General features: G+C 35.8%; 2 protein-coding genes across 5 annotated transcripts in view; one reads left to right on the forward strand and one right to left on the reverse strand.

The window, feature by feature from the left end:
* Positions 1 to 1953: 1953 nt before the first annotated feature.
* Positions 1954 to 15644, forward strand: nfkb2 (nuclear factor of kappa light polypeptide gene enhancer in B-cells 2 (p49/p100)). 2 transcript variants are annotated; one of them, XM_083538486.1, is made up of 24 exons: positions 1954 to 2197; positions 3264 to 3311; positions 6196 to 6238; positions 6900 to 6975; positions 7091 to 7131; positions 7621 to 7719; positions 7890 to 8041; positions 8417 to 8529; positions 9029 to 9187; positions 9271 to 9375; positions 9450 to 9535; positions 9884 to 10019; positions 10144 to 10293; positions 10902 to 11060; positions 11164 to 11305; positions 11440 to 11554; positions 12123 to 12330; positions 12654 to 12823; positions 13391 to 13493; positions 13578 to 13801; positions 13904 to 13976; positions 14081 to 14244; positions 14806 to 14917; positions 15069 to 15644. In XM_083538486.1, the coding sequence occupies exons 2-24, from the start codon at positions 3295 to 3297 to the stop codon at positions 15131 to 15133; spliced, it is 2712 nt and encodes a 903-aa protein (XP_083394612.1). In that variant the 5' UTR covers positions 1954 to 2197; positions 3264 to 3294; the 3' UTR covers positions 15134 to 15644. The 2 variants fall into 2 exon arrangements, with proteins under 2 accessions (XP_083394612.1, XP_083394613.1); XM_083538487.1 differs by lacking the exons at positions 1954 to 2197; positions 3264 to 3311 and adding an exon at positions 5732 to 5959.
* Positions 15645 to 17930: 2286 nt separating this feature from the next.
* psda (pleckstrin and Sec7 domain containing a) overlaps positions 17931 to 19329 on the reverse strand; it is a 33555-nt gene continuing 32156 nt past the window's right edge. For 2 of the 3 annotated variants that reach the window (XM_083538491.1, XM_083538492.1), the window contains exon 13: positions 17932 to 19132. In XM_083538491.1, coding sequence (XP_083394617.1) covers positions 18899 to 19132 — 234 coding nt within the window. In that variant the 3' untranslated portion in view covers positions 17932 to 18898. Of the gene's footprint in view, positions 19133 to 19329 lie in introns of all 3 variants that reach the window. The other variant, XM_083538488.1, reaches the window with a different exon arrangement.

The raw sequence follows: 19329 nt of genomic DNA on the forward strand, positions 1-19329 counted from the left end.
GAATTGTTGTAGTATCTAATCTAGAGGGATCAGAAGGTAATTTCCACTTAGAAAAAACTTCTGCGTCACATCACTGGTTAAAATTAATGTACTCATCGTGCATAATGTACATTACAATGTACAATTCTGTTTGTGTAGTAATTGTCCATCTCAAATGGATTCAAATGGCTGACACTGGCTGACACTGTATATAATATAAAACTCCAGTTATGAGTTTCAGAGGTAAAGTGACAGGAATAACTTCTGGTGAAAAACAAACAAAATTCAAACTTGTGAACATCTTTTTATAGCTGCTATAACACAAGTGATCATGGGAATGAGTATTTTGTGGATGTTAAACAGTAAAATGTGAGTCAATAAAAAGCATGATGTGTTTTTCTTTAAAGAAATTAAACATTTGTCAGCATTGGCAAATAATTTCTATGTAAAATTGTAAACACCACCGTGGCAATTGATGATTTTTTTTTTTTTTTAGAAAATCAACTTGCCATGTTTTTTTCCTTATTCATTTAAATCCTTATTAGATCTTTATTTTAAGTGCTACTATAATGTCTATGCATATGTGGTTTGGTTATGTATCTAATGATTTATTAAGATGACCCTGTGTTAGTCTGCAAGCGTAGATATCTTTCCAAGTCAAGTTTATTTGTATAGCGCTTTTCACAACAGACATTGTTTTAAAGCAGCTTTACACAAATCAACAGTTAAGCTGAATTGTGTGCATTTGTCCCTGATGAGCAAGCTGTAACTTTGATAACATTTGCTCCAGTGAGTCCATCCTTTACTAAGCAAAATCATGTTTCCCAAACAACGCAAACAGTACAAAAAGTAAGAAGCCTTGATAAATTACACCTAGTTTAACCAGATAAGTGTGTCCACAAACTTGTATTCTATTAGTATAAACACAAAAATGCTATTAAGATTTGTGTGATACTTCCTGTAATTTAACATCATTTCCTTAGTTTTGCTTCTAGAAACTGAGACTGTCACAAGCTATAAAAAGAAACAATTTCCTCTTAGTGTACAAAACTGATATACTTAAAACATTTGGTCGGCAGAAAAACTTCTAAAACAGTTGTTATGGTATGAAAAATTATTTTTATGAACTGTGAAGTTCTTTAATGATCACAGAACACAATCTTGAGGAAATCCAATGCTGATAGAAATTATATAAAATTGACCTATGTTTGTGTACATGCATACTGGAGTCAGCGAGAAATTATGCTGAGGAAAAAGTGATATTACATTTAGAAATATGTATGTAAACGAACACATTTTCAATATTGGTAAAGCGTTCTTCATATAATCATGCGTATGCATGTTTTAGATCGATTTGTACACAAAACAAACATTTAATAAACAACACATTTTGTCTACCCCAGGCCACTAAAACACTATACGCCACTTATCTCATGATTCATCTATTATACTTTATGAAAAATGCACAATTTAGTGTCACACAACATTCGATCACCCCTGAACACATTAATCCTCATTTCAATATGAGGTTGCATCATCTAAATTTACTTTAAGTGTATGTGAAAAAAATAAATATTATTTTTCATTCCTTTTAATGACATTGTGATATTGACTGATGAGGTCAGTTTGAATGTACTGATACGCAAATTACAGATTTAACAAATAGTGTTTTTTTTTTTTTTTTAAACCGTTGTCCTTTATATGAATTATGATATTATTAATTGAATTTAATGAAGGAATGGGCTTTATCTTGTATAACCCATACTGTATAACAATTTGGGTTGAATAGGATTGGCCATTACATGCACCAAAATAAAAAAAGGCCTGTTTTTTTTTCCTTATATTTAAATATTCTCTATTTGTTGTCAAAAATACAGAAGGAAATTTTTTTTGTTCGGATTACGGTTACTGACACGTTAATTTCGACTCTTTCGCAAGTCTTCACCCTGAATATTTTGACACATGAGCGGAAGTTTGGGAACATATGTAAATCAGGAGTCTTACCAGCGCCAATAGGATGTTAGCCTCGAGGTCACGTGGTTTCGGAATTCCCCCTCACAGTCCGGGGCTTTCCAGCGTCTATGGCGTCTGAACGCAATTGAATCGATTCCTTTTCATGACCTAGTCCAAAAAATGAGACCTTCTGCGGCTTATGAGAGGTTTCTAAACATTATTTCAGCTGTTTAATCGAATCACTGCGACTATTATCTGCGTCCAGGTGAGTGTTAAATATCACTTTAACAAACATGTGTTCTTTTAGTATGTATGTATACTTTCAGCAGAGAAAACTGTACTTACACCTGGTCTCATGGGTGGCATTTTATTTGACATGGTCTTCAGAAGCTTTAGATACTCAAACATCGACACGTTTGTTATATTTATAATGTTTTAATCATTCTGAGTTATGTAATTTGTGCTACCTGTATTGCTTTTTACTATAGCAAATATAGATTTCTAATGCATCTATTAAAATGTCTCACTTCATAGTACACTAGTGGATAGGATTTGCCCTAGAGCCAGGATCTGCATACCTACACTAAAAAATAATGAGCAGAAAAATGGGCCAAATGCAAAATATTAAGCTTTGAATAGTGTCCTAGCAGTCAAGAAATGAGTAAAAATTAAACAAACACTGTAGCTCAATCCTGGTTCTATTTTAGAGCTGGTTATTAGGTGTGGCAAATAACCAACTAATGTCTAATCTTGTAGTAATGAAACAAAAAAACACATTTTTAACTGTTATACGTATTCGTTTTTCTTTGTTCATTTCACATGATTGTTTTTTTCAGTTGTCACCATGATTTTATCATTGCATTGAAAGGAGCATTTAGAAGTGCATTTGGTTATTCTTGCAAATTTTCTGACCAGTGATTTGATGTTAAGATCATTTCAAATCATCATATTTGCCATATTGGATCTTTTTTTTTTTTTTTTTTTTTTTTTTTTTTTTTGCCAGGGAGCATTTATTTTACTTATGATTGATTCTGTGAAGAAGACCGGATGTTAGTGAGAAAAGGCACTTTAAAATTATTAGATTACATTAGATAATTACAATTTATTCTTTTAATTCTTTTTGGGGGTTGATAAAGAAGAGCATAATGTTAATCAGTTCACATCATGCTGCAATAGTAGATGTGGGGAGGCTGGAAATTCCCTGACAATGTCATTGTACTGCTTGGACTTAACCTACCAGGTCTTTTTTGACTTATTTGTGGGGAAGAGGGGGAATCACATCCACAGGAAGCGACAAATGTGTAAAACATTTTTGTATGATTTTCCCATAGCTCATTTTGGATTTGTACAGCAGTTCTCAACATGGCTGCAGCTCTGAGGTATGGCCCATGTCTAATTACACCAGCTTTACTCTTGTACATGCACGTCTTTAGAGTGATAACATGCTTAGATTTGTGAAGTCTGGTCTATAAAGTCTGAGAGCATTTTTTTCTAATCGAATACATTTTTATACATTTTTAATACAAATTGTACAATCGGGTAAAAGTACAATCTCTTTGCATGGACTTGTGTAGTAAATTCTAATGATCATGGTTGGGTCAGATCAATTAAAGGTGTTGTCTAAAAATGGCCACACTTCAGTGGAAGAGTTAAAATCTGAACTTTCATACAGAGGAGTTAATATGGTCTCTATCATCAGTTACATTAAAAATAATGCAGAATCTTGAACATTAAATACACACTATATCAGCCCAAACGATTTACAGTTAAAATTTTTGAATTATGCAGTTTTTGTAATTAGCATAAAAAAAAAAATCATGAATAGATTTTCACTGTAGTTGCAGACCCTTGATAAACACTGTAACCAGAAAATTTGACATCGATTACAAACCAGGTTGATCTGTTCTACTACAGGTTATCATGAATATGTTACAATCTGGCAACCGTCCTGCAAATAAAGGCCATGCTTTGTGAATATTACCTTCTCTATAATTAAGGTTTAAGAAAAATTGATGAACAAACAAGAATAGATGTGCAACTTAAATATTTATGTTGTAATAAATTATATAGACGTACGGAACGTAGTCACATGTGGTTGTTTTGCATGGAAATCTAATCTAAATATAACGTTTTCCACAATTAAAGATTATATGATAACTAAGATAAGTGTATAAGCAAATACATTTGTTGTAGAAATTTGTCTAATCATCATGGATGTTCTGGTATATATCATGGCCAGCTCTGTGCTGCTGAATTTGATGCATCTGTGTGGAAGGTTCAGGAACACTTGCTGTCGTTTAGAATGCAATAAAGTACAGACAGAAATGAATTTCAACATCAAGTTCACAGGCAAGATAATGATTTATATGCCTGTATGTTTTGTTTCACCATTAAAATTGCACATGATTCATTTAGTAATGAGAAGCATCTGGTCAGAAAATTATTTAAAAAATTGTATATACCATTACATTACATTTGATTTGATTTGGAGCAATTGTTATGGTGGAAACCATCAGTGCAGTACTGAGCTTTATAGTTTATTGAGCACTTTTGTGCGTGTAATGAATTCCAATTTTATTATTATTTTTTATTTTGCAAAAACCTGATCTCTTACTTGCTTGGCTTCTTTTTATTTTTGCACACAGACAGCCCTCAGCACCAAAACTTTGTTTTGATTAATATAGCTGTATTAAGTCTTTTTAAGGTGCATTTTAAGCATAGATTCTATGTAATTATATGAAATTAAATCATCACACAGTTGCATCACATTGCCATAAACAATAGCCAGAATTGGTACTACACACAACTGAGACAAAAATCTGGGGGGCAGTCCCATTGACATGGCTATACAGTTTGGACTTAATACTGTTTCATGTCAAGAAATATGAATTGGAACTGACTAATACTGCAACAGAGTGAACAGTCTTTGACTTAGAAAGATATTCATTTGAATAGATTCCACCTCATTGGAGTTTTTTGTCTAAGCTTCCTGTTAAACGAGTCACGATTACCACGTTTTTTTGTTTCAGGACTTTAGGTTTAACCAAAATCCCCTATATGGAAATTTAGGGAAATCAAGTCTAATGATGTTTGGGAATGTAAAAGGCAGTGATGCGCAGGATCGCATGAAGCATTGATGATTTCTAAGTAATCGATTGTTCCAAAACCACCCAAATGTCAGAAAGTTCAGAAAAAAAATAGTATACACTGAGGGAACATACACTGCTCTATGTGAATTTTGATCATTTATCAGGTGTGAACAAAATATTTTGTACTTTATGATAAGAGATTAATCTTTACATCCTGTTTTCTACACTGTCAAAATAAGAATTTCCTTATTGCTCTGTTTTATGGTTCTTCATAAAATAATCTGTGACCGAACAAACCCCAGTGAATTGAGAAAAAATTTTTAATGTAAAATTTAAAAAAGTATGCAATATCTGTTTTGTTTTAGCACTATTAAATGCAGCATTCACAATACAAACAGTATTGATATTAAAAGAGGATTCAAGTGAGAAAAAAAACCCTTTCATAGACATTTAATGATTTAACATTGCAACACTTTTACTAAGACTTCATTATCACCTGATTAGAACAGATGCTTCAAGTGTTTGCAATTCATAAAAATAGTTGTTAACTATTTACAAACACCTGAATCGTGGCAAATCAACCTGATATTTTGTATTCACTATACAAACAATGGTAGCATAATCGTACAGAATTCATTCCAATCTGGCAACATCAGCTCTATAATACAGCCCTGTGTACGTGAGTCTCAGTTCCTGACATCAGAGGCAACACTGAGCTGGTATTCTTGGGGCTTTCCTCTATGTTTGTTCACTGCGCTACTTCCTGGAAGTAACGCACGCAAGGGAGGGAGGGACGAGAGAGACAGACAGACGCAGAGAGAGAAAGGGAGTAATGGAGAAAAACACCACTGCATATGCATTTTTGCTTTTAGAAAGTGAAACCAACCTCATTTGAAGCCTTGCTAAACCTGAAGGCTTCTCTCAATTTTGTTTGTCAGGTACGTTATATGTTGATGGTCTTTTTCTTCGTTTTTGTGTCATAGTCTGGATTAGTAAAATGGTGAAAGGCAGGAGGGAGTTTAGAGGAACAGTCAGAGCAGTGTGCTAAAGACTCAGGCAGTATTCTCTGAATCACAGGCATGACTTATCACGGTTCTTTCTGACGTATAGGGAGATTTTAGGCTTGAAATCTAGTGTGTGATTAACCCTCGATTCCCCTTCTTTCACATTACAGCATGGACGATAATCAGTACGGCATGAAGATGTTTGAAAGTGAGGTAAGGCTTTATTTATTTATTGCACTCATTTTTACTATGAGCTTGTACTGTTTAACCAAAGGCTAGTGTTACTCTGAATGTGGCAAATGAATGCACAATGGCTGTCTGGGTTTCACATGTAAACTGTGTGAGCTTTAACATCACTTAATCCAGGTGTATTCCAAAGGGTATGATGATTGCATATAAACAATTATGTCTTAATGCTTAAATCTAAGTGACTAAATCATGGCTATAAATTAGAGATTAATATTTCATTCCAGATTAAGTAGTATAACGGAATCCAAAGATATCAGTTTAAAACGTATGCATACATTAGCTCACTTCACCCCACAGTAAAGACTCATTTATAAAACTAATGTCACTGACTCTGGTACCGTACAGTATTTGATGATCTCTTGTTTTGAGCCCGTTAACTGATGACTACATGCTACAGCAAATCCCCACCTACTCACTATTGCTTACTGTACATGAGCAAAAGAATCTATAGCACAAAACATAACATTGAACATTAGCTAAGAGAAATGTTTTTTAGCTGACGGTTAACTACAATATCATGCATTGAACACGCTTTTCATCTGGGAAACACTAGCCTATGGTTTATTTTATAAATAAACCATAATCATTTATAAATGAATAATCAATTCTGTAATTTTGTACACAGTTTGTTATGGACGTCACCTATCCTCATTTAATGTCTTCCTTTGAGATTAAAAATGAACCCTATGTTCCCGAGACAGGTGAGTACACCTCCTCAGTTCATTTAGACTCTGTGTATGCTAGTGTATTTGATGGTTCTGTAAATGATTTTTAATGGCCAGCCAGTGGTGATGACCCAATCTCTGTTCATTTCAGCTCATGGACCATACTTACAGATAATCGAAGAGCCAAAACAAGTAAGTAGACACATTCATTTATCTGAGTGTCACTATCTCAAGATTCATTGTATGAATTCATTATTATTAACTAATTATTCATTATTATTTTTTATTTATTCAGGTATTTATTTGCTAGCAAAATGTGAGTTAAATCATTTCACAAAGTCTGTCAGAAGAAAACTTGGAATAGAAAATGAATGGTTAAATATAAAAAGAAAAATATTTTATGATTTTTCATGCCTTTTACCTGGTGCATATATCATTAGAAAGGAAGTCATTTATTATTTTTAGTTAACTGTATGTGCATTTTTTGTCTGGATTTATTACCAGAAGATGAATAAGTGTACGATAGTCTGACAGTAAACCACGTGACACTCTTACATTATGTGTCTTGTGATATAAAGCAATGTTCAAGGGAATTTCCCATGAATTCGAATTTTGACTCCTAAGGATCATTTTTAATCATACTATCAGACATCTAACGTGTCTTGTGCTATGTGTTATCAGAGAGGCTTCCGGTTTCGTTACGAGTGTGAGGGTCCATCTCATGGGGGTCTGCCAGGTGCTTCTAGTGAGAGAAACAGGAGGACATATCCTACTGTTAAGGTGAGGAGCTGTGCACACACACCTAAGTAGCTTTTATAATATTCTGTTAGTTCTTAAATTGTGCTCAAAGGTACAGTAGAAAAAATATTGAAATATTTCTAAATAAATGAATAGGTGCATTGTATTGCTCAGGCATGGATGCTTATGCATTTGTATGTCTCCTTGTACAGATATGTAACTACGTGGGTCATGCTCGGGTCGAGGTGCAGCTCGTGACGCACACCGAACCTCCTCGTGTACATGCACACAGCCTTGTCGGAAAACAGTGCAACGAGAATGGAACATGCAGCATAGATGTGGGTCCTAATGACCTCACAGCACAGTAAGTGTGCACTTGCGAGGAAAACGCTTCACTTAAAGCTGATCACACTCCACAGTACCACTGCCATAAGTGTTAAAAGCATTTATAGATGTCTTCCACTCTAAATTCAGTCAGTACAAAAGTTCTTTTGCCAGTTTACATTTCCAGCATCTGGCAGACATCTTGCTCAGAGCAACTTACAATTATCTTATTTCTACTAAGCAGTTGAGGGATAAGGGCCATTTTCAAGGATTTCAACGCACAACCTTTTGATCAGACGTCAGATGTCTCACAGAGCTACTACTTTCTTCAAGTTACATTTTGTGTTTTGATTATATTTTGTTGTAAACTCTGTACTCATCTGTGTTCCGCTTTTTTTTTTTTTTTTTTTTGCAGGTTCAGCAATTTGGGTATTCTGCATGTCACTAAAAGAGGAGTAATGGATGTTCTGACAAAAAGACTGAGGGACGAAAGAAAAAGAGCGAAACAGTCTGGATACCATTTTAGCGGTGAGATAGACTTCCTTTGTGCTTGCTAGCCAAGCATGATCACTCGGCTGTGGACTTGACTCATCTTCTTCCTCTTTCCTTGCGCTGTCTTACCCTGTCACTCTTGATTAACCTGACATATTGATCCAGCAAAAAAAGCTAGATTTGAAAACAGAAAAAAAGGTAGCTAGATTGGTGAAACAAAATATTCTAGCTAGGAGAAAGCTAGGTGGGTTTATATTACCCCTAAATATTTCTAAATGTATTAATTAATTGAATTTATTAATTATTAAAGTTGATGTCCCATTTATTGATTATTGCAATAAATGTGAGACTCATAACACATGAACAAATGCAAAGTTTTCATGTTACCCATTTATGACATTTAGAAAAATCCACCACATAAACTCAAAGGTTACTTTGAAGTCACCGATTTGAAGCTTTAGTTAAACAACCCTGTCTGAACATTAGTAAAAGAGAAATCACATTTAAGGTGAACCTCTGACTTTGAATTATCCAGATACAGAAGAGCAGGCTATTGTGCGAGAAGCAAAAGAGCTGGGCAAGAGCATGGACCTGAACATAGTGAGGCTAAAGTTCACTGCTTACCTTAAGGACAGCAACGGTGGATTCACCAGAGCTTTGAAACCAGTCGTCTCCAACCCCATTTACGACAGCAGTATGTTTTCTTATTTTCAACTTACACTTAGATGTTATCGAGATGTTATTAGTTCAGTGTTTTAATGACTCATCCTTTTCCAGAATCACCCAATGCGTCCAATCTCAAGATCTCACGCATGGACAAGACTTGTGGCTCGGTGCTGGGAGGGGATGAGATCTTCCTGCTGTGCGACAAAGTTCAGAAAGGTAAAAGCTCTTTTTCTGGTGCACAACGTTATATGATAAAAGATCAGTTGAGACAGATATGTTTCTGTTTCCAGATGATATTGAGATTCGTTTCTATGAGGACGATGAGGGAGGCTGGGAAGCATATGGAGATTTCTCTCCCACTGATGTACACAAACAGGTGTGTTAAAAATCATCAAAGGCAGGGGTGTCCAATCTTTTTTAAAAAGGCCCTGGCGTGGGTGTGGGTTTTTATGCCAACTAATCAAGGGCCACACCTGATAGTCATTAAATTATGTTGTTAGATTTAAACAGACAGAATTTGATGCTGACTTGATTGGAATAAAAACCTGCACCCACACCGGCCCTTTGTGGAAAAGATTGGACAACCCTGGTCAAAGGGATTCACATAGTCATTATGATTAAATTGGATTTTTAGGTATTTTTTTAATATTCAGGTGGAAAGTCCAGTGTTATTTATACTGGATGAATGTTATTATTTACACTCTTTGTCTCCACCCTCTTTCAGTATGCCATTGTCTTTAAAACTCCACCATATCACAAAGAGATCGAGCGGCCGGTCACTGTCTTTCTGCAGCTCAAGAGGAAGAAGGGTGGGGACTGCAGCGAGCCCAAACAATTTACATATGTCCCACAATATCCAGGTCAGTCTAGATAACTGAAACTCTTTTCATCCATTTAATTATTTTAGCTTATATTACTCTTTTCTCTTTGTCAGATTATTTGTACCATATTGTCCATACACACTTAATAATATTGTCTCCTCAGATAAAGAGGAAGTTCAACGGAAGAGGATGAAGTCTCTACCACAACCCTATGACCACTGGCGGGGGCCACCGGGTGGGGCAGGTGGCCTGGGTAGAGGAGCTGGGGGCTTTGGAGGTCCTGGAGGAGGTGGAGGTGGAATAATGGGAGGAGGTAAGCTATACATTTTGCTCTCATGGGCTATATATTATGATCTAAACAAGTCTTACTATATATATATAAATAAAGGTCTCCTGTTTTTTAACTGACCACATTTTCTCCATAACCATAATATTTGTATCATCACCGACTGCCATTTTTAACAACAGGAACATTTAAAGGAGCTGATTTTAATTTGTTAGCTAATATTTTCCCATATTACTTACCGTGCCATCTTATTTTTCCATCAGATTAGTAAAATATGCAGGTGATTTAAAGCAGACATGTTTTCTTACCCCATTCTTGTAAGAGATTTTATTAACTGTGGACTTACACTTTCATCTGAAACAAAAAGTGTGGGTACTTTTACCAGCTTGTAATGAAGAAACAGTGACAAAAACAGATTCTTTTAGGAAATGAGGATGTGATGCAGTACCTTAATTAGGGTTTTTCCGCAGAAACCTGACAAGGAATACTGATACAGTACTGTTGATGGAAACACACCGTGACTGATATTTTTTGGTGGCTTTCTGGAAAAAAATTTATTTGGGGGGGGGGGGGGGGGGATAAAAAAAAAAAAAAAGATTTTTGAAACATGATTTAATCCTATTTAATTTCTAAAGGATTTCAGTATAATAATCTGGATCCGTCGAGTTTCTATGGTGGCAGCTGTGGTGGATTTGCAGGAGGCGCACAGATGGCAGGATCTGCTCCACAGGCAGATAATGCCCAGGAGCAACAGCAACATCAAGAGACGGCTGCCACCTTACAACAACGAATTGGTTAGTAGCAGATCAATACCTATATCCTTTTTTGCTCAGTGGAAAAGCCTCTGTTTTTCAGTGTTTTCAGTGTAAAACACATCATGTCATACTTTGTTTTCAGCCTTGGTTCTACAGAAGCGGGCCATTGCAGTAACCAAGCACAGTGCTAAGGCCCTGTTGGACTACTGCAGCACAGGGGATGTTCGCTTCCTCCTGAACATGCAGAGACACCTTTGTGGTGTGCAGGATGAGAACGGAGATACGTAAGTCTATTACATCTCAGATTCTTCTTCTTCAAGGAGTTTTTGCAGAGCTACAGACTGACAGTGTTAATGCACGCAAGATCATCAGATTTACCATGAACAGTTTCTAACTAATTTGCTCTGGTGTTTTACAGGCCCTTGCATTTGGCTATTATCCACCAGCAGCCAGCAGTGGCCACAAAGCTTATTCAGACGTTCATAAACACTCACGAAGTGAAATTCATCAACAAGTTCAATCACCTCAACCAGGTAAATAACACATTCTTCTCACCTTCAAATATTTTTGTACACTTTTCTGGCTATAAGTGTCAGAATATTGAAGATTATATCTACATGCTTCAGTATAAAGTATATGCAAGTTTTGAGTAAAGAACAGAGTCTGAAAAGTCAAAGATGACAGACGTTTGTTGCATGTGAAGAAGATAACTGAGTATTTGTATTTGACCAGTGGATAGCAGAAAGTGGATTGGAACTGTTATATATCATTATACAGCAAAAAAAGGAACTCCTTATCCTATAAATATACAAGTCAGAAAAATGCACCTAAACTCCCACAGCCTCCTCATCTGGTGAACCAAAATTATAAAAGCATACAAACAATATTTTGCATGATTGGCTATTAAAATGTCTTGAACATATTTTAAATCTCCTTTTAAACACTTTTTTAATCTCTACTTTTTTATTCTCAAAATAATGCATTGAGCATTCTCAAACACTGGCTATATTCAAATTAAACTCTTGGAATGATTTTCTTTAATTTAAAGCTTAGAGTGACCTTTTAATGCATCATAAATTTAACATATAATGACTTTCCCAGACCCCACTGCATTTGGCCGTGATCACCCAGCAGGCCAAGTTGGTGGAGACCCTGCTAAGAGCAGGTGCAGACCCTACCTTACTGGACAGGGATGGACGGACAGCAGTGCATCTAGCTGCTCTAGCTGGAGATGAGGCCATACTAAGAGCATTGCTAAACGTACTAGGAGATCGCAATTATCACCTGCTTAACACCGCCGACTTCTCAGGTGAGTTCCCACATTTCCTAAAGAATTATTCCAACAGTAGGTACATGGCTTCAAAGGTTCAATGCAAAGCCATGAGATGAAACGGAGTAACTGTCACCTTTGTTTTTTAATAGCAGCATGTGCTTAAGTGTTGTCAAATTGTTATACAAAAGTACAGATATGTGTTGGTCTGGTAGTTTTACTCCATTGCCAAGAAGTGTTAAGCATATTAAATGTACAATTAATATATTGCTTGAGACTGCACATAACAATGGTGTTATTACCTCACTGTGCTAAAATATCTTTCTCTAAATGAGGATTTTCTCCTTTGCTCTGACACTCAGGTATGTACCCCCTGCACCTGGCTGTGAGGAAAGGAGGCGAGCGTTGCTTGCGTGTGCTGGTTGAGGCCGGTGCCAGGATCAACAAGCCAGAACAAAAGAGCGGTTGCACGGCCCTACACCTGGCTGTTAAGGAGAACCTTTTCAAAGTGGTCTGCGTTCTCATCACTGAGGTACAAGACCAACAAAATATACAATTTCCAACAAAAATATACATCCGTCTGTGGCCCAAGAATCTGGCTCCACTCTTTAATTGGAATGGTTATCTCAATCCTCTGCTAATGGGTGCAGCTCTAGCTAATTTCATCTTAGCTCATGTATACTTAACAGGCAGTGCAGCTTAACAAAGCATGTTATTATGTTATATTAACAGCAGTGCGGTGAAAGGCATGTGCTAGTTTTCACATAACCCTAGCTGTCTTGTAAATAGAAGAAAATAAGCTCACAAGATATATGGCTCCAGAATTGCACAACAGAAAAGCCCTTGCCCCTGAGTTTAAATCTGTGTTTTCTGTATTCATTTTTATCATAGAAACCATGGGCCTGTTTTCACTTTTCCTGATTGGTAGCTATTGTTTGATAGGAGTGTTCTAGCTAGTAATTGGACCTGGCCAATGACCAAATTGGTAAAAATAATAAAAAAACAGTTAGATGAGAATACGAAAAAAATACGAAAAAACAGATAATATTTAAGATAAAGTAATTTGTCAGAACTCATGGTTTTCTGGTTGTTCTTGCAGCTGAAGGCTGATGTTAATGCATGTACATTTGGAGGAAACACACCACTGCATCTGGCTGCCTGTCTCGGCTCTCCCCCCCTCTGCTCCATGCTTATAGCAGCAGGTAAGACTCCCAGACTCCATTCATTGAAGTTTTAAAAGGATGTCAGTTTACACATTTGCATGTAATCAATGTTCTTCTCCTCAGGTGCAGATAAACAACTGGAGAATGATGAGCCACTCTTCTCATACTCCTCCTCTTCTGATGAAGAAGACCAAGGTGAAGGGAAAGACGATGGAGAAGGAGCAGTTGAAAAAGACATAGCCGACCACGTACAAGAAATGTTAATATCATCTGAGAGAACTCAAGTCAACCCGCGCAAGAGACCAGCAGCTGGACACACTCCTTTTGACCTGGCCAACTGTCAGAAAGTGAGATATGCAGCATAGAGTACAGAGTTATTTTGAGTGTGTATGTGAGTGCGTCAATGTATAGCAGCATGCAAGCCATTCTAACACCACTGTCTTATATAGGTTAAAGATCTGTTGGATGGTCGCAAGCCGGGTCACCTTTCCTCAAAGAAGTCAAAAAAGAGCACAGATGAAGGTAAGTGACTTTCAAGCAGCTTCTGAGTTGTTTTCTGTACAAAGCCTTTTACACAGCAAACATCCTATAAAAAAAAAACCTATATTCAATTAATGTTTGTGCAGCGAGCCAGACTCTGGACAACGAAACGGTCAATAAGCTGTGTGGAATCCTCAACAAAAGTCAAGTGCCATGGAAGGAGCTGGCAGAGAAACTAGGCATGCTCACACTGACACACTTGTACCAAGATAGTCCTTCCCCTTGCCAGAACCTTCTAGAAAACTATCAGGTGAGAGATCGAAGTTTTTAAAACCTCATTCCAGTGTGTTGTGAATAAAGCACTACTTTTTCACCATTATATGTTAAAGTTTTGCAATTACATTTGGTACATAAATTTTATTTATATATATATATATATATATATATATATATATATATATATATATATATATATATATATATAAATGTGCATTTTAAATGAAACAAATCACAGAACACATTAACCAAAAAATTATTTTTATGAAAAATATTTCAATGATCAGAAGGCACAGAGCCAACCCCAGAATAGTAACATTTAAAATATTTCCATATACATATTTTGATTTGAGATACACAGCTGTTGTGTTTAGAACCTGTATCTGTTTGTGTTGTGTTTCTTCTCTACCATTTATTTGATCATGGGGAATATCCCTATTTTCTGCTACAACATTATGAAAAGCACAAACCACGAATGCCTACAGAAATTGTATTTAGAATACAATTGATATTATTCATTCCACTTAGCACTACAAGGTAATATATGTTTGTGTGTATTTGCTGCTTACCATGCCCTGTATGTTTGTGGCGGCAGTTAAGCGGTGGTCCAATAGAGATGCTTGTGGATGCGCTGCAGGCTCTCGACCTAAAAGAAGCAGTCTCACTCCTGACAGCCAGGCAGGCCAGTGAGGACAAACAGAACACACGTATGAAGCTTTCTTACTATAATGCTCAGACCAGGATATTTGGTCTTGAAATACAACCAAATCACATTTGTCAATTGACCATTTCCCACTTCTGTACATAATACAATTAACATAGTTGCTGCTGGACTGACCAGGTTTCCTCTTCCTCCAGACACAACAGTGGACAGCGGCTTTGCCAGTCAGGAGGCGGACTCACAAGCTGTGGCTAATGACTGAGCAACACAACTCCATGAAACAAACTGATTTTGTTTGATGCTTGATTTTCAATAAGAGGAATAGTTGTCCTTTTCAAGTTGTCACAGTAAAGACTTGGCAACCCCGGGCTTTTTAGTGTGGAGAAAGACTCAGAAGAATGTGGTTATGACTGGTGCTCTAAATGCCACCTGGTATGTATTCAGTTTGTGGAAGATATAAGAACGGCTGAGATACGACTCATCTTAAATATCCCAGATGTACCATTTGCAGTTGCCCTGGAATGGCAGTGTCCAATAATGTTCTTGTGTCTGTTTTCTAATGTATTCGTATAAAAAATGTCGGTTGCAGATGGATTTTTTTTCATGTTGACGAATGCTTTCGATTTAGTGTATTACTAATACTGTGTATTTATATAAGGTAAGTTTTTCAGCTATATACCTGTGCAATATGGCCATGCTTGATTATTTTTTCATAATACATCTAATTGTTTGCTTTCTGTCTGTCATGGAAATAAATATATTTTAAAAGCAAATGTTTAACCTTAGCCTGTTTTCCTGTAATTGCATTGGTGTTCCTCCAGATTCTTTTTTTTTTTTTGCTGTTTATACATGTTGACCTGTGATGAACCGACATCCCACCTGGGGTCAAGTCTCCTTGCATTCAGTATTCCATGTTTAAGTTCTGCATCCTCTGTGACCAAAGATGCAGAATGTTTTGAACCTTTATTTGGGATTAAAGACTTATTCAGTCTTTGAATCTTAACTTAACATTAGATAAACATTTGGCACATGATGGTTTTATCATATCTATGCAACCAAAACATGCAAACAGTGGAGCATAGCAGTTTTATTATTGAGCAGCTGAAACATAATACAGTATGTAAAACTACAAGCAAAACACTGAACTAACAAAAAGAGTTACACTATTAAAACATACAGTAGACCATTGTGGTGTCACTGAACTGTTCAGTGTTCGCCATAACAACTTTGAAGCCAAAACTATTTTTATTAGCGTAAACACAGTCAACAAGACATGACTTATAAATCTACACAATATATAAAAAGCTCTCAAAAATGCCTGCACAAATAATACCCAAAGTGCAGTGGGGCATCACAATTTAAGTGCTATAGATGGTGACTTAAGTCTTTGTTGTGTATAAGGTTAGAATTCATACAGATGGGTGACAAATTAAAGGAAAATATATCATTAAGTGTGGTACAGAAACATTGAACAGTGAACACTGGTACACATTCTACAAATCTCTCAAATGGCATTTGAGAGATTTGCTGAGCAGTTTCTGCCCTGTGGATGGGGTAAAGTTATCCTGAAAGAGACCTCTCGCATCAGGATAAAAACTTTCATCATAGAAATAAGTGCCAATGTTTTTTAGTTTTTTTCTCTTTAATTTGTCAACCACCTGTATATGGTTTTTCTCATTCATTGCAGCTCTAACAGTCAGTTTAGCTCTTTGTGACCTACTTGGTAATACATTTTACAATATATCGGATTCTTTAGTTCCTGCTATGATAAAAAATACATCAATAAGAAATACTTTAGAGACTTTCAGCCACCCAAATATCGGCCTAAATGCCTGTGCTATTATTCCTTCAAACTCAATATAAATAATTTTTCTCTAATACAGCTGAGGTAATACAGGTTATCTGTCCTCTACTGCCCCCCTGTGGCAAAAGACATATGGCATCACTGCAGTAGTTGAAAATGGGAGCCTGAGAAGAAAATGTCTTGTCACAAGGAAAGGTCAATAGTACAAAACTGGTTTTTCATAATCTAATCTGTTTTCATTGGCCATACACATTCACAGTCAGCATACACAATGTACAATTCAACATAAACACTAAAGCAGAACATTGCTAGTGTCACCTGCTCTGTGCACAATATACACCGTCTTAACAAGAGATTCTCTAATATTATGCATGTCCTTTAATTTAGAATAAAATCTGCAGAACCTCTCAGCATAGATTTCATTTAAATGCATAATCCAGTCGTATTTTGGATATGTATTTAACCACAGAGCTTTTTATTATCTTTCCTTATTTTATTTATATATATATATATATATATATATATATATATATATATATATATATATATATATATATATATATATAATGTATGTATAAGCTGTCAATCACTTATTAATCAGATATTTGTCAATTAATCGCAACCTAATATCACATTTTATCTGTTCTAAATGTACCTTAAATTAAAACTTTTCAGGTTTTTAATGCTTTAATCAACATGGGCATGGACAAATATGGATGCTTTATGCAAATGCATGTATATTATTGGTGAAACCAAACTCAACATAGAGCATAAAGACAAAGTATTCTTGTAAAAGGTTTAAAGTAAATATAGTGTTTTAAATTATGTAAATCATCAACACACCAAACAAAACTTTTGCTATGTTTCCACACAGACAGTTTTAATTGCCGGATGTGTGCATCATGCAGTTTTGGTGCTTGATTTGGTACTTGCCAAATCAAATAAAATAATATAAAATAAATGTATAGTTATTAAAAAAAAAAATTTGGTGGAGTTTATAAAATTTTTTTTAATATCCCAGTAAAGAAAGGATGTGGTTTTAATTTAGCCTATTTTATACTTATTTATTTATATTTGTAATAAAAATGGTCAAACAGAAATGTGCGCTGCATTAATCGAACAGATTGCTCTTGCCGTTAAAATGAAATTGCGTTAACGTTATTATTGTGTTAATTTTGACAGCCTAAAAATATATATATATATATATATATATATATATATATATATATATATATATATATATATATATATATATATATATAATTGTTTTTTTAATTAACATCAAGTCAAGATCATTCAGAAGCCTGCATAATTTTGAGTTGCTGGGGTCTGGATTATTATCCTAAACACAAGTAGGCATTCAAACAGGCTATTGATTCTAAGAAAACAACAATAAATTCAATAACTTTTGATAATGGTGGGTTGTTGATTTTCACCATTGTAATAAAATAAATCAAACAAACAAACAAATAAGAAATTACAAATCCCCTGCCCATACTTCTTGAGGTTCTCAGAACCCACATATAGAACCATGGCTCTAACAGTAAATTTTTGCAATCTGTAGTGTGCTTTTTAGGTTACAAAAGAAAAAAGGAAAAAGAATAAAACCCTACAAAACATACCATACAAACAGTGGGAATCCAAAGAGGGAACTGACTTTACATAACATGCATGCTCAAATCATGATTTCAAGAGCTCTATACACATACGTTTTTCTATTCAATTCTTGCTAGAAAAAATATTTTGAGTAGCTACTTCTAGCAAAAAAATAAAATAAAATAAGGAAATCATTTCAGTGATAATGCAAAAAGAATGAGGCTCAAATTTAAGCTTAAAGTAGATAAGCTTTAAGTAGTCTAAATCTTTCTATACATTATATAGGTCAAGCTAAGAGAAGTATAACGCCAGGCTAGAAAGGTAATAAAGGTAAAGGGAGGATGGCTATATTCACACTCCTCTGCCCTCTATAGGCCTGTTTTGTAATCACTGACCACAAAAAGCATGCTTTCGTGAGGAAGTAAGGCGACCCACCATCATACCCAACTTCCATCTTTACGTTTGATCATATCCTCTAGCACTGCTCGAGCGGAGTGCACGACGTGTGCGGCCACTGCAGTGTAGTGCACAAACTGCCATGTTTCACTCATATCGATGCTCTTCTCAGCCCTGCAGTCTGGATCAGGAGCACCAAAAAGCAGCCATCAAATGCCCTGGATTGAGAACTCACTGTTTCACAGCTGGCTTGTGTCTCTGGCTTTCACTTCGGCTGCTCTTCTTACTTCTGGAACTGCAACTGCTGACGCTGGCGTGGCTGGTGTCATGTGCCAGCGAGGGGCTAGAACTTGTCCGCTGCAGGGTGCCGTCAGAAAACAAACGAGACTCAAACGCCACCAGATCTGACTCACCCATGCGAATCTTCGCTCTCATTAACATGGCATATGTCCCATAGCGAGTTTTCTGGAAGATAAATAAAATAATTTATTTACAGATTTTGAATGTTACATGTTTAATATTTATACTTCAGAAAAGCCTAAGTGAAGTAGACAAATATGATAAGTGTCAAATGTGGACAAGCTCCAAGACATTTGTACGCAAGAACAGAAAGAAAATTTTACAATTTGCTTATATTTAACATAATGTCAACACTGTCTGTC

This window comes from Silurus aristotelis (genome assembly GCF_946808225.1).
Source record: "Silurus aristotelis genome assembly, chromosome: 4".
NCBI classification, from domain to species: domain Eukaryota; kingdom Metazoa; phylum Chordata; class Actinopteri; order Siluriformes; family Siluridae; genus Silurus; species Silurus aristotelis.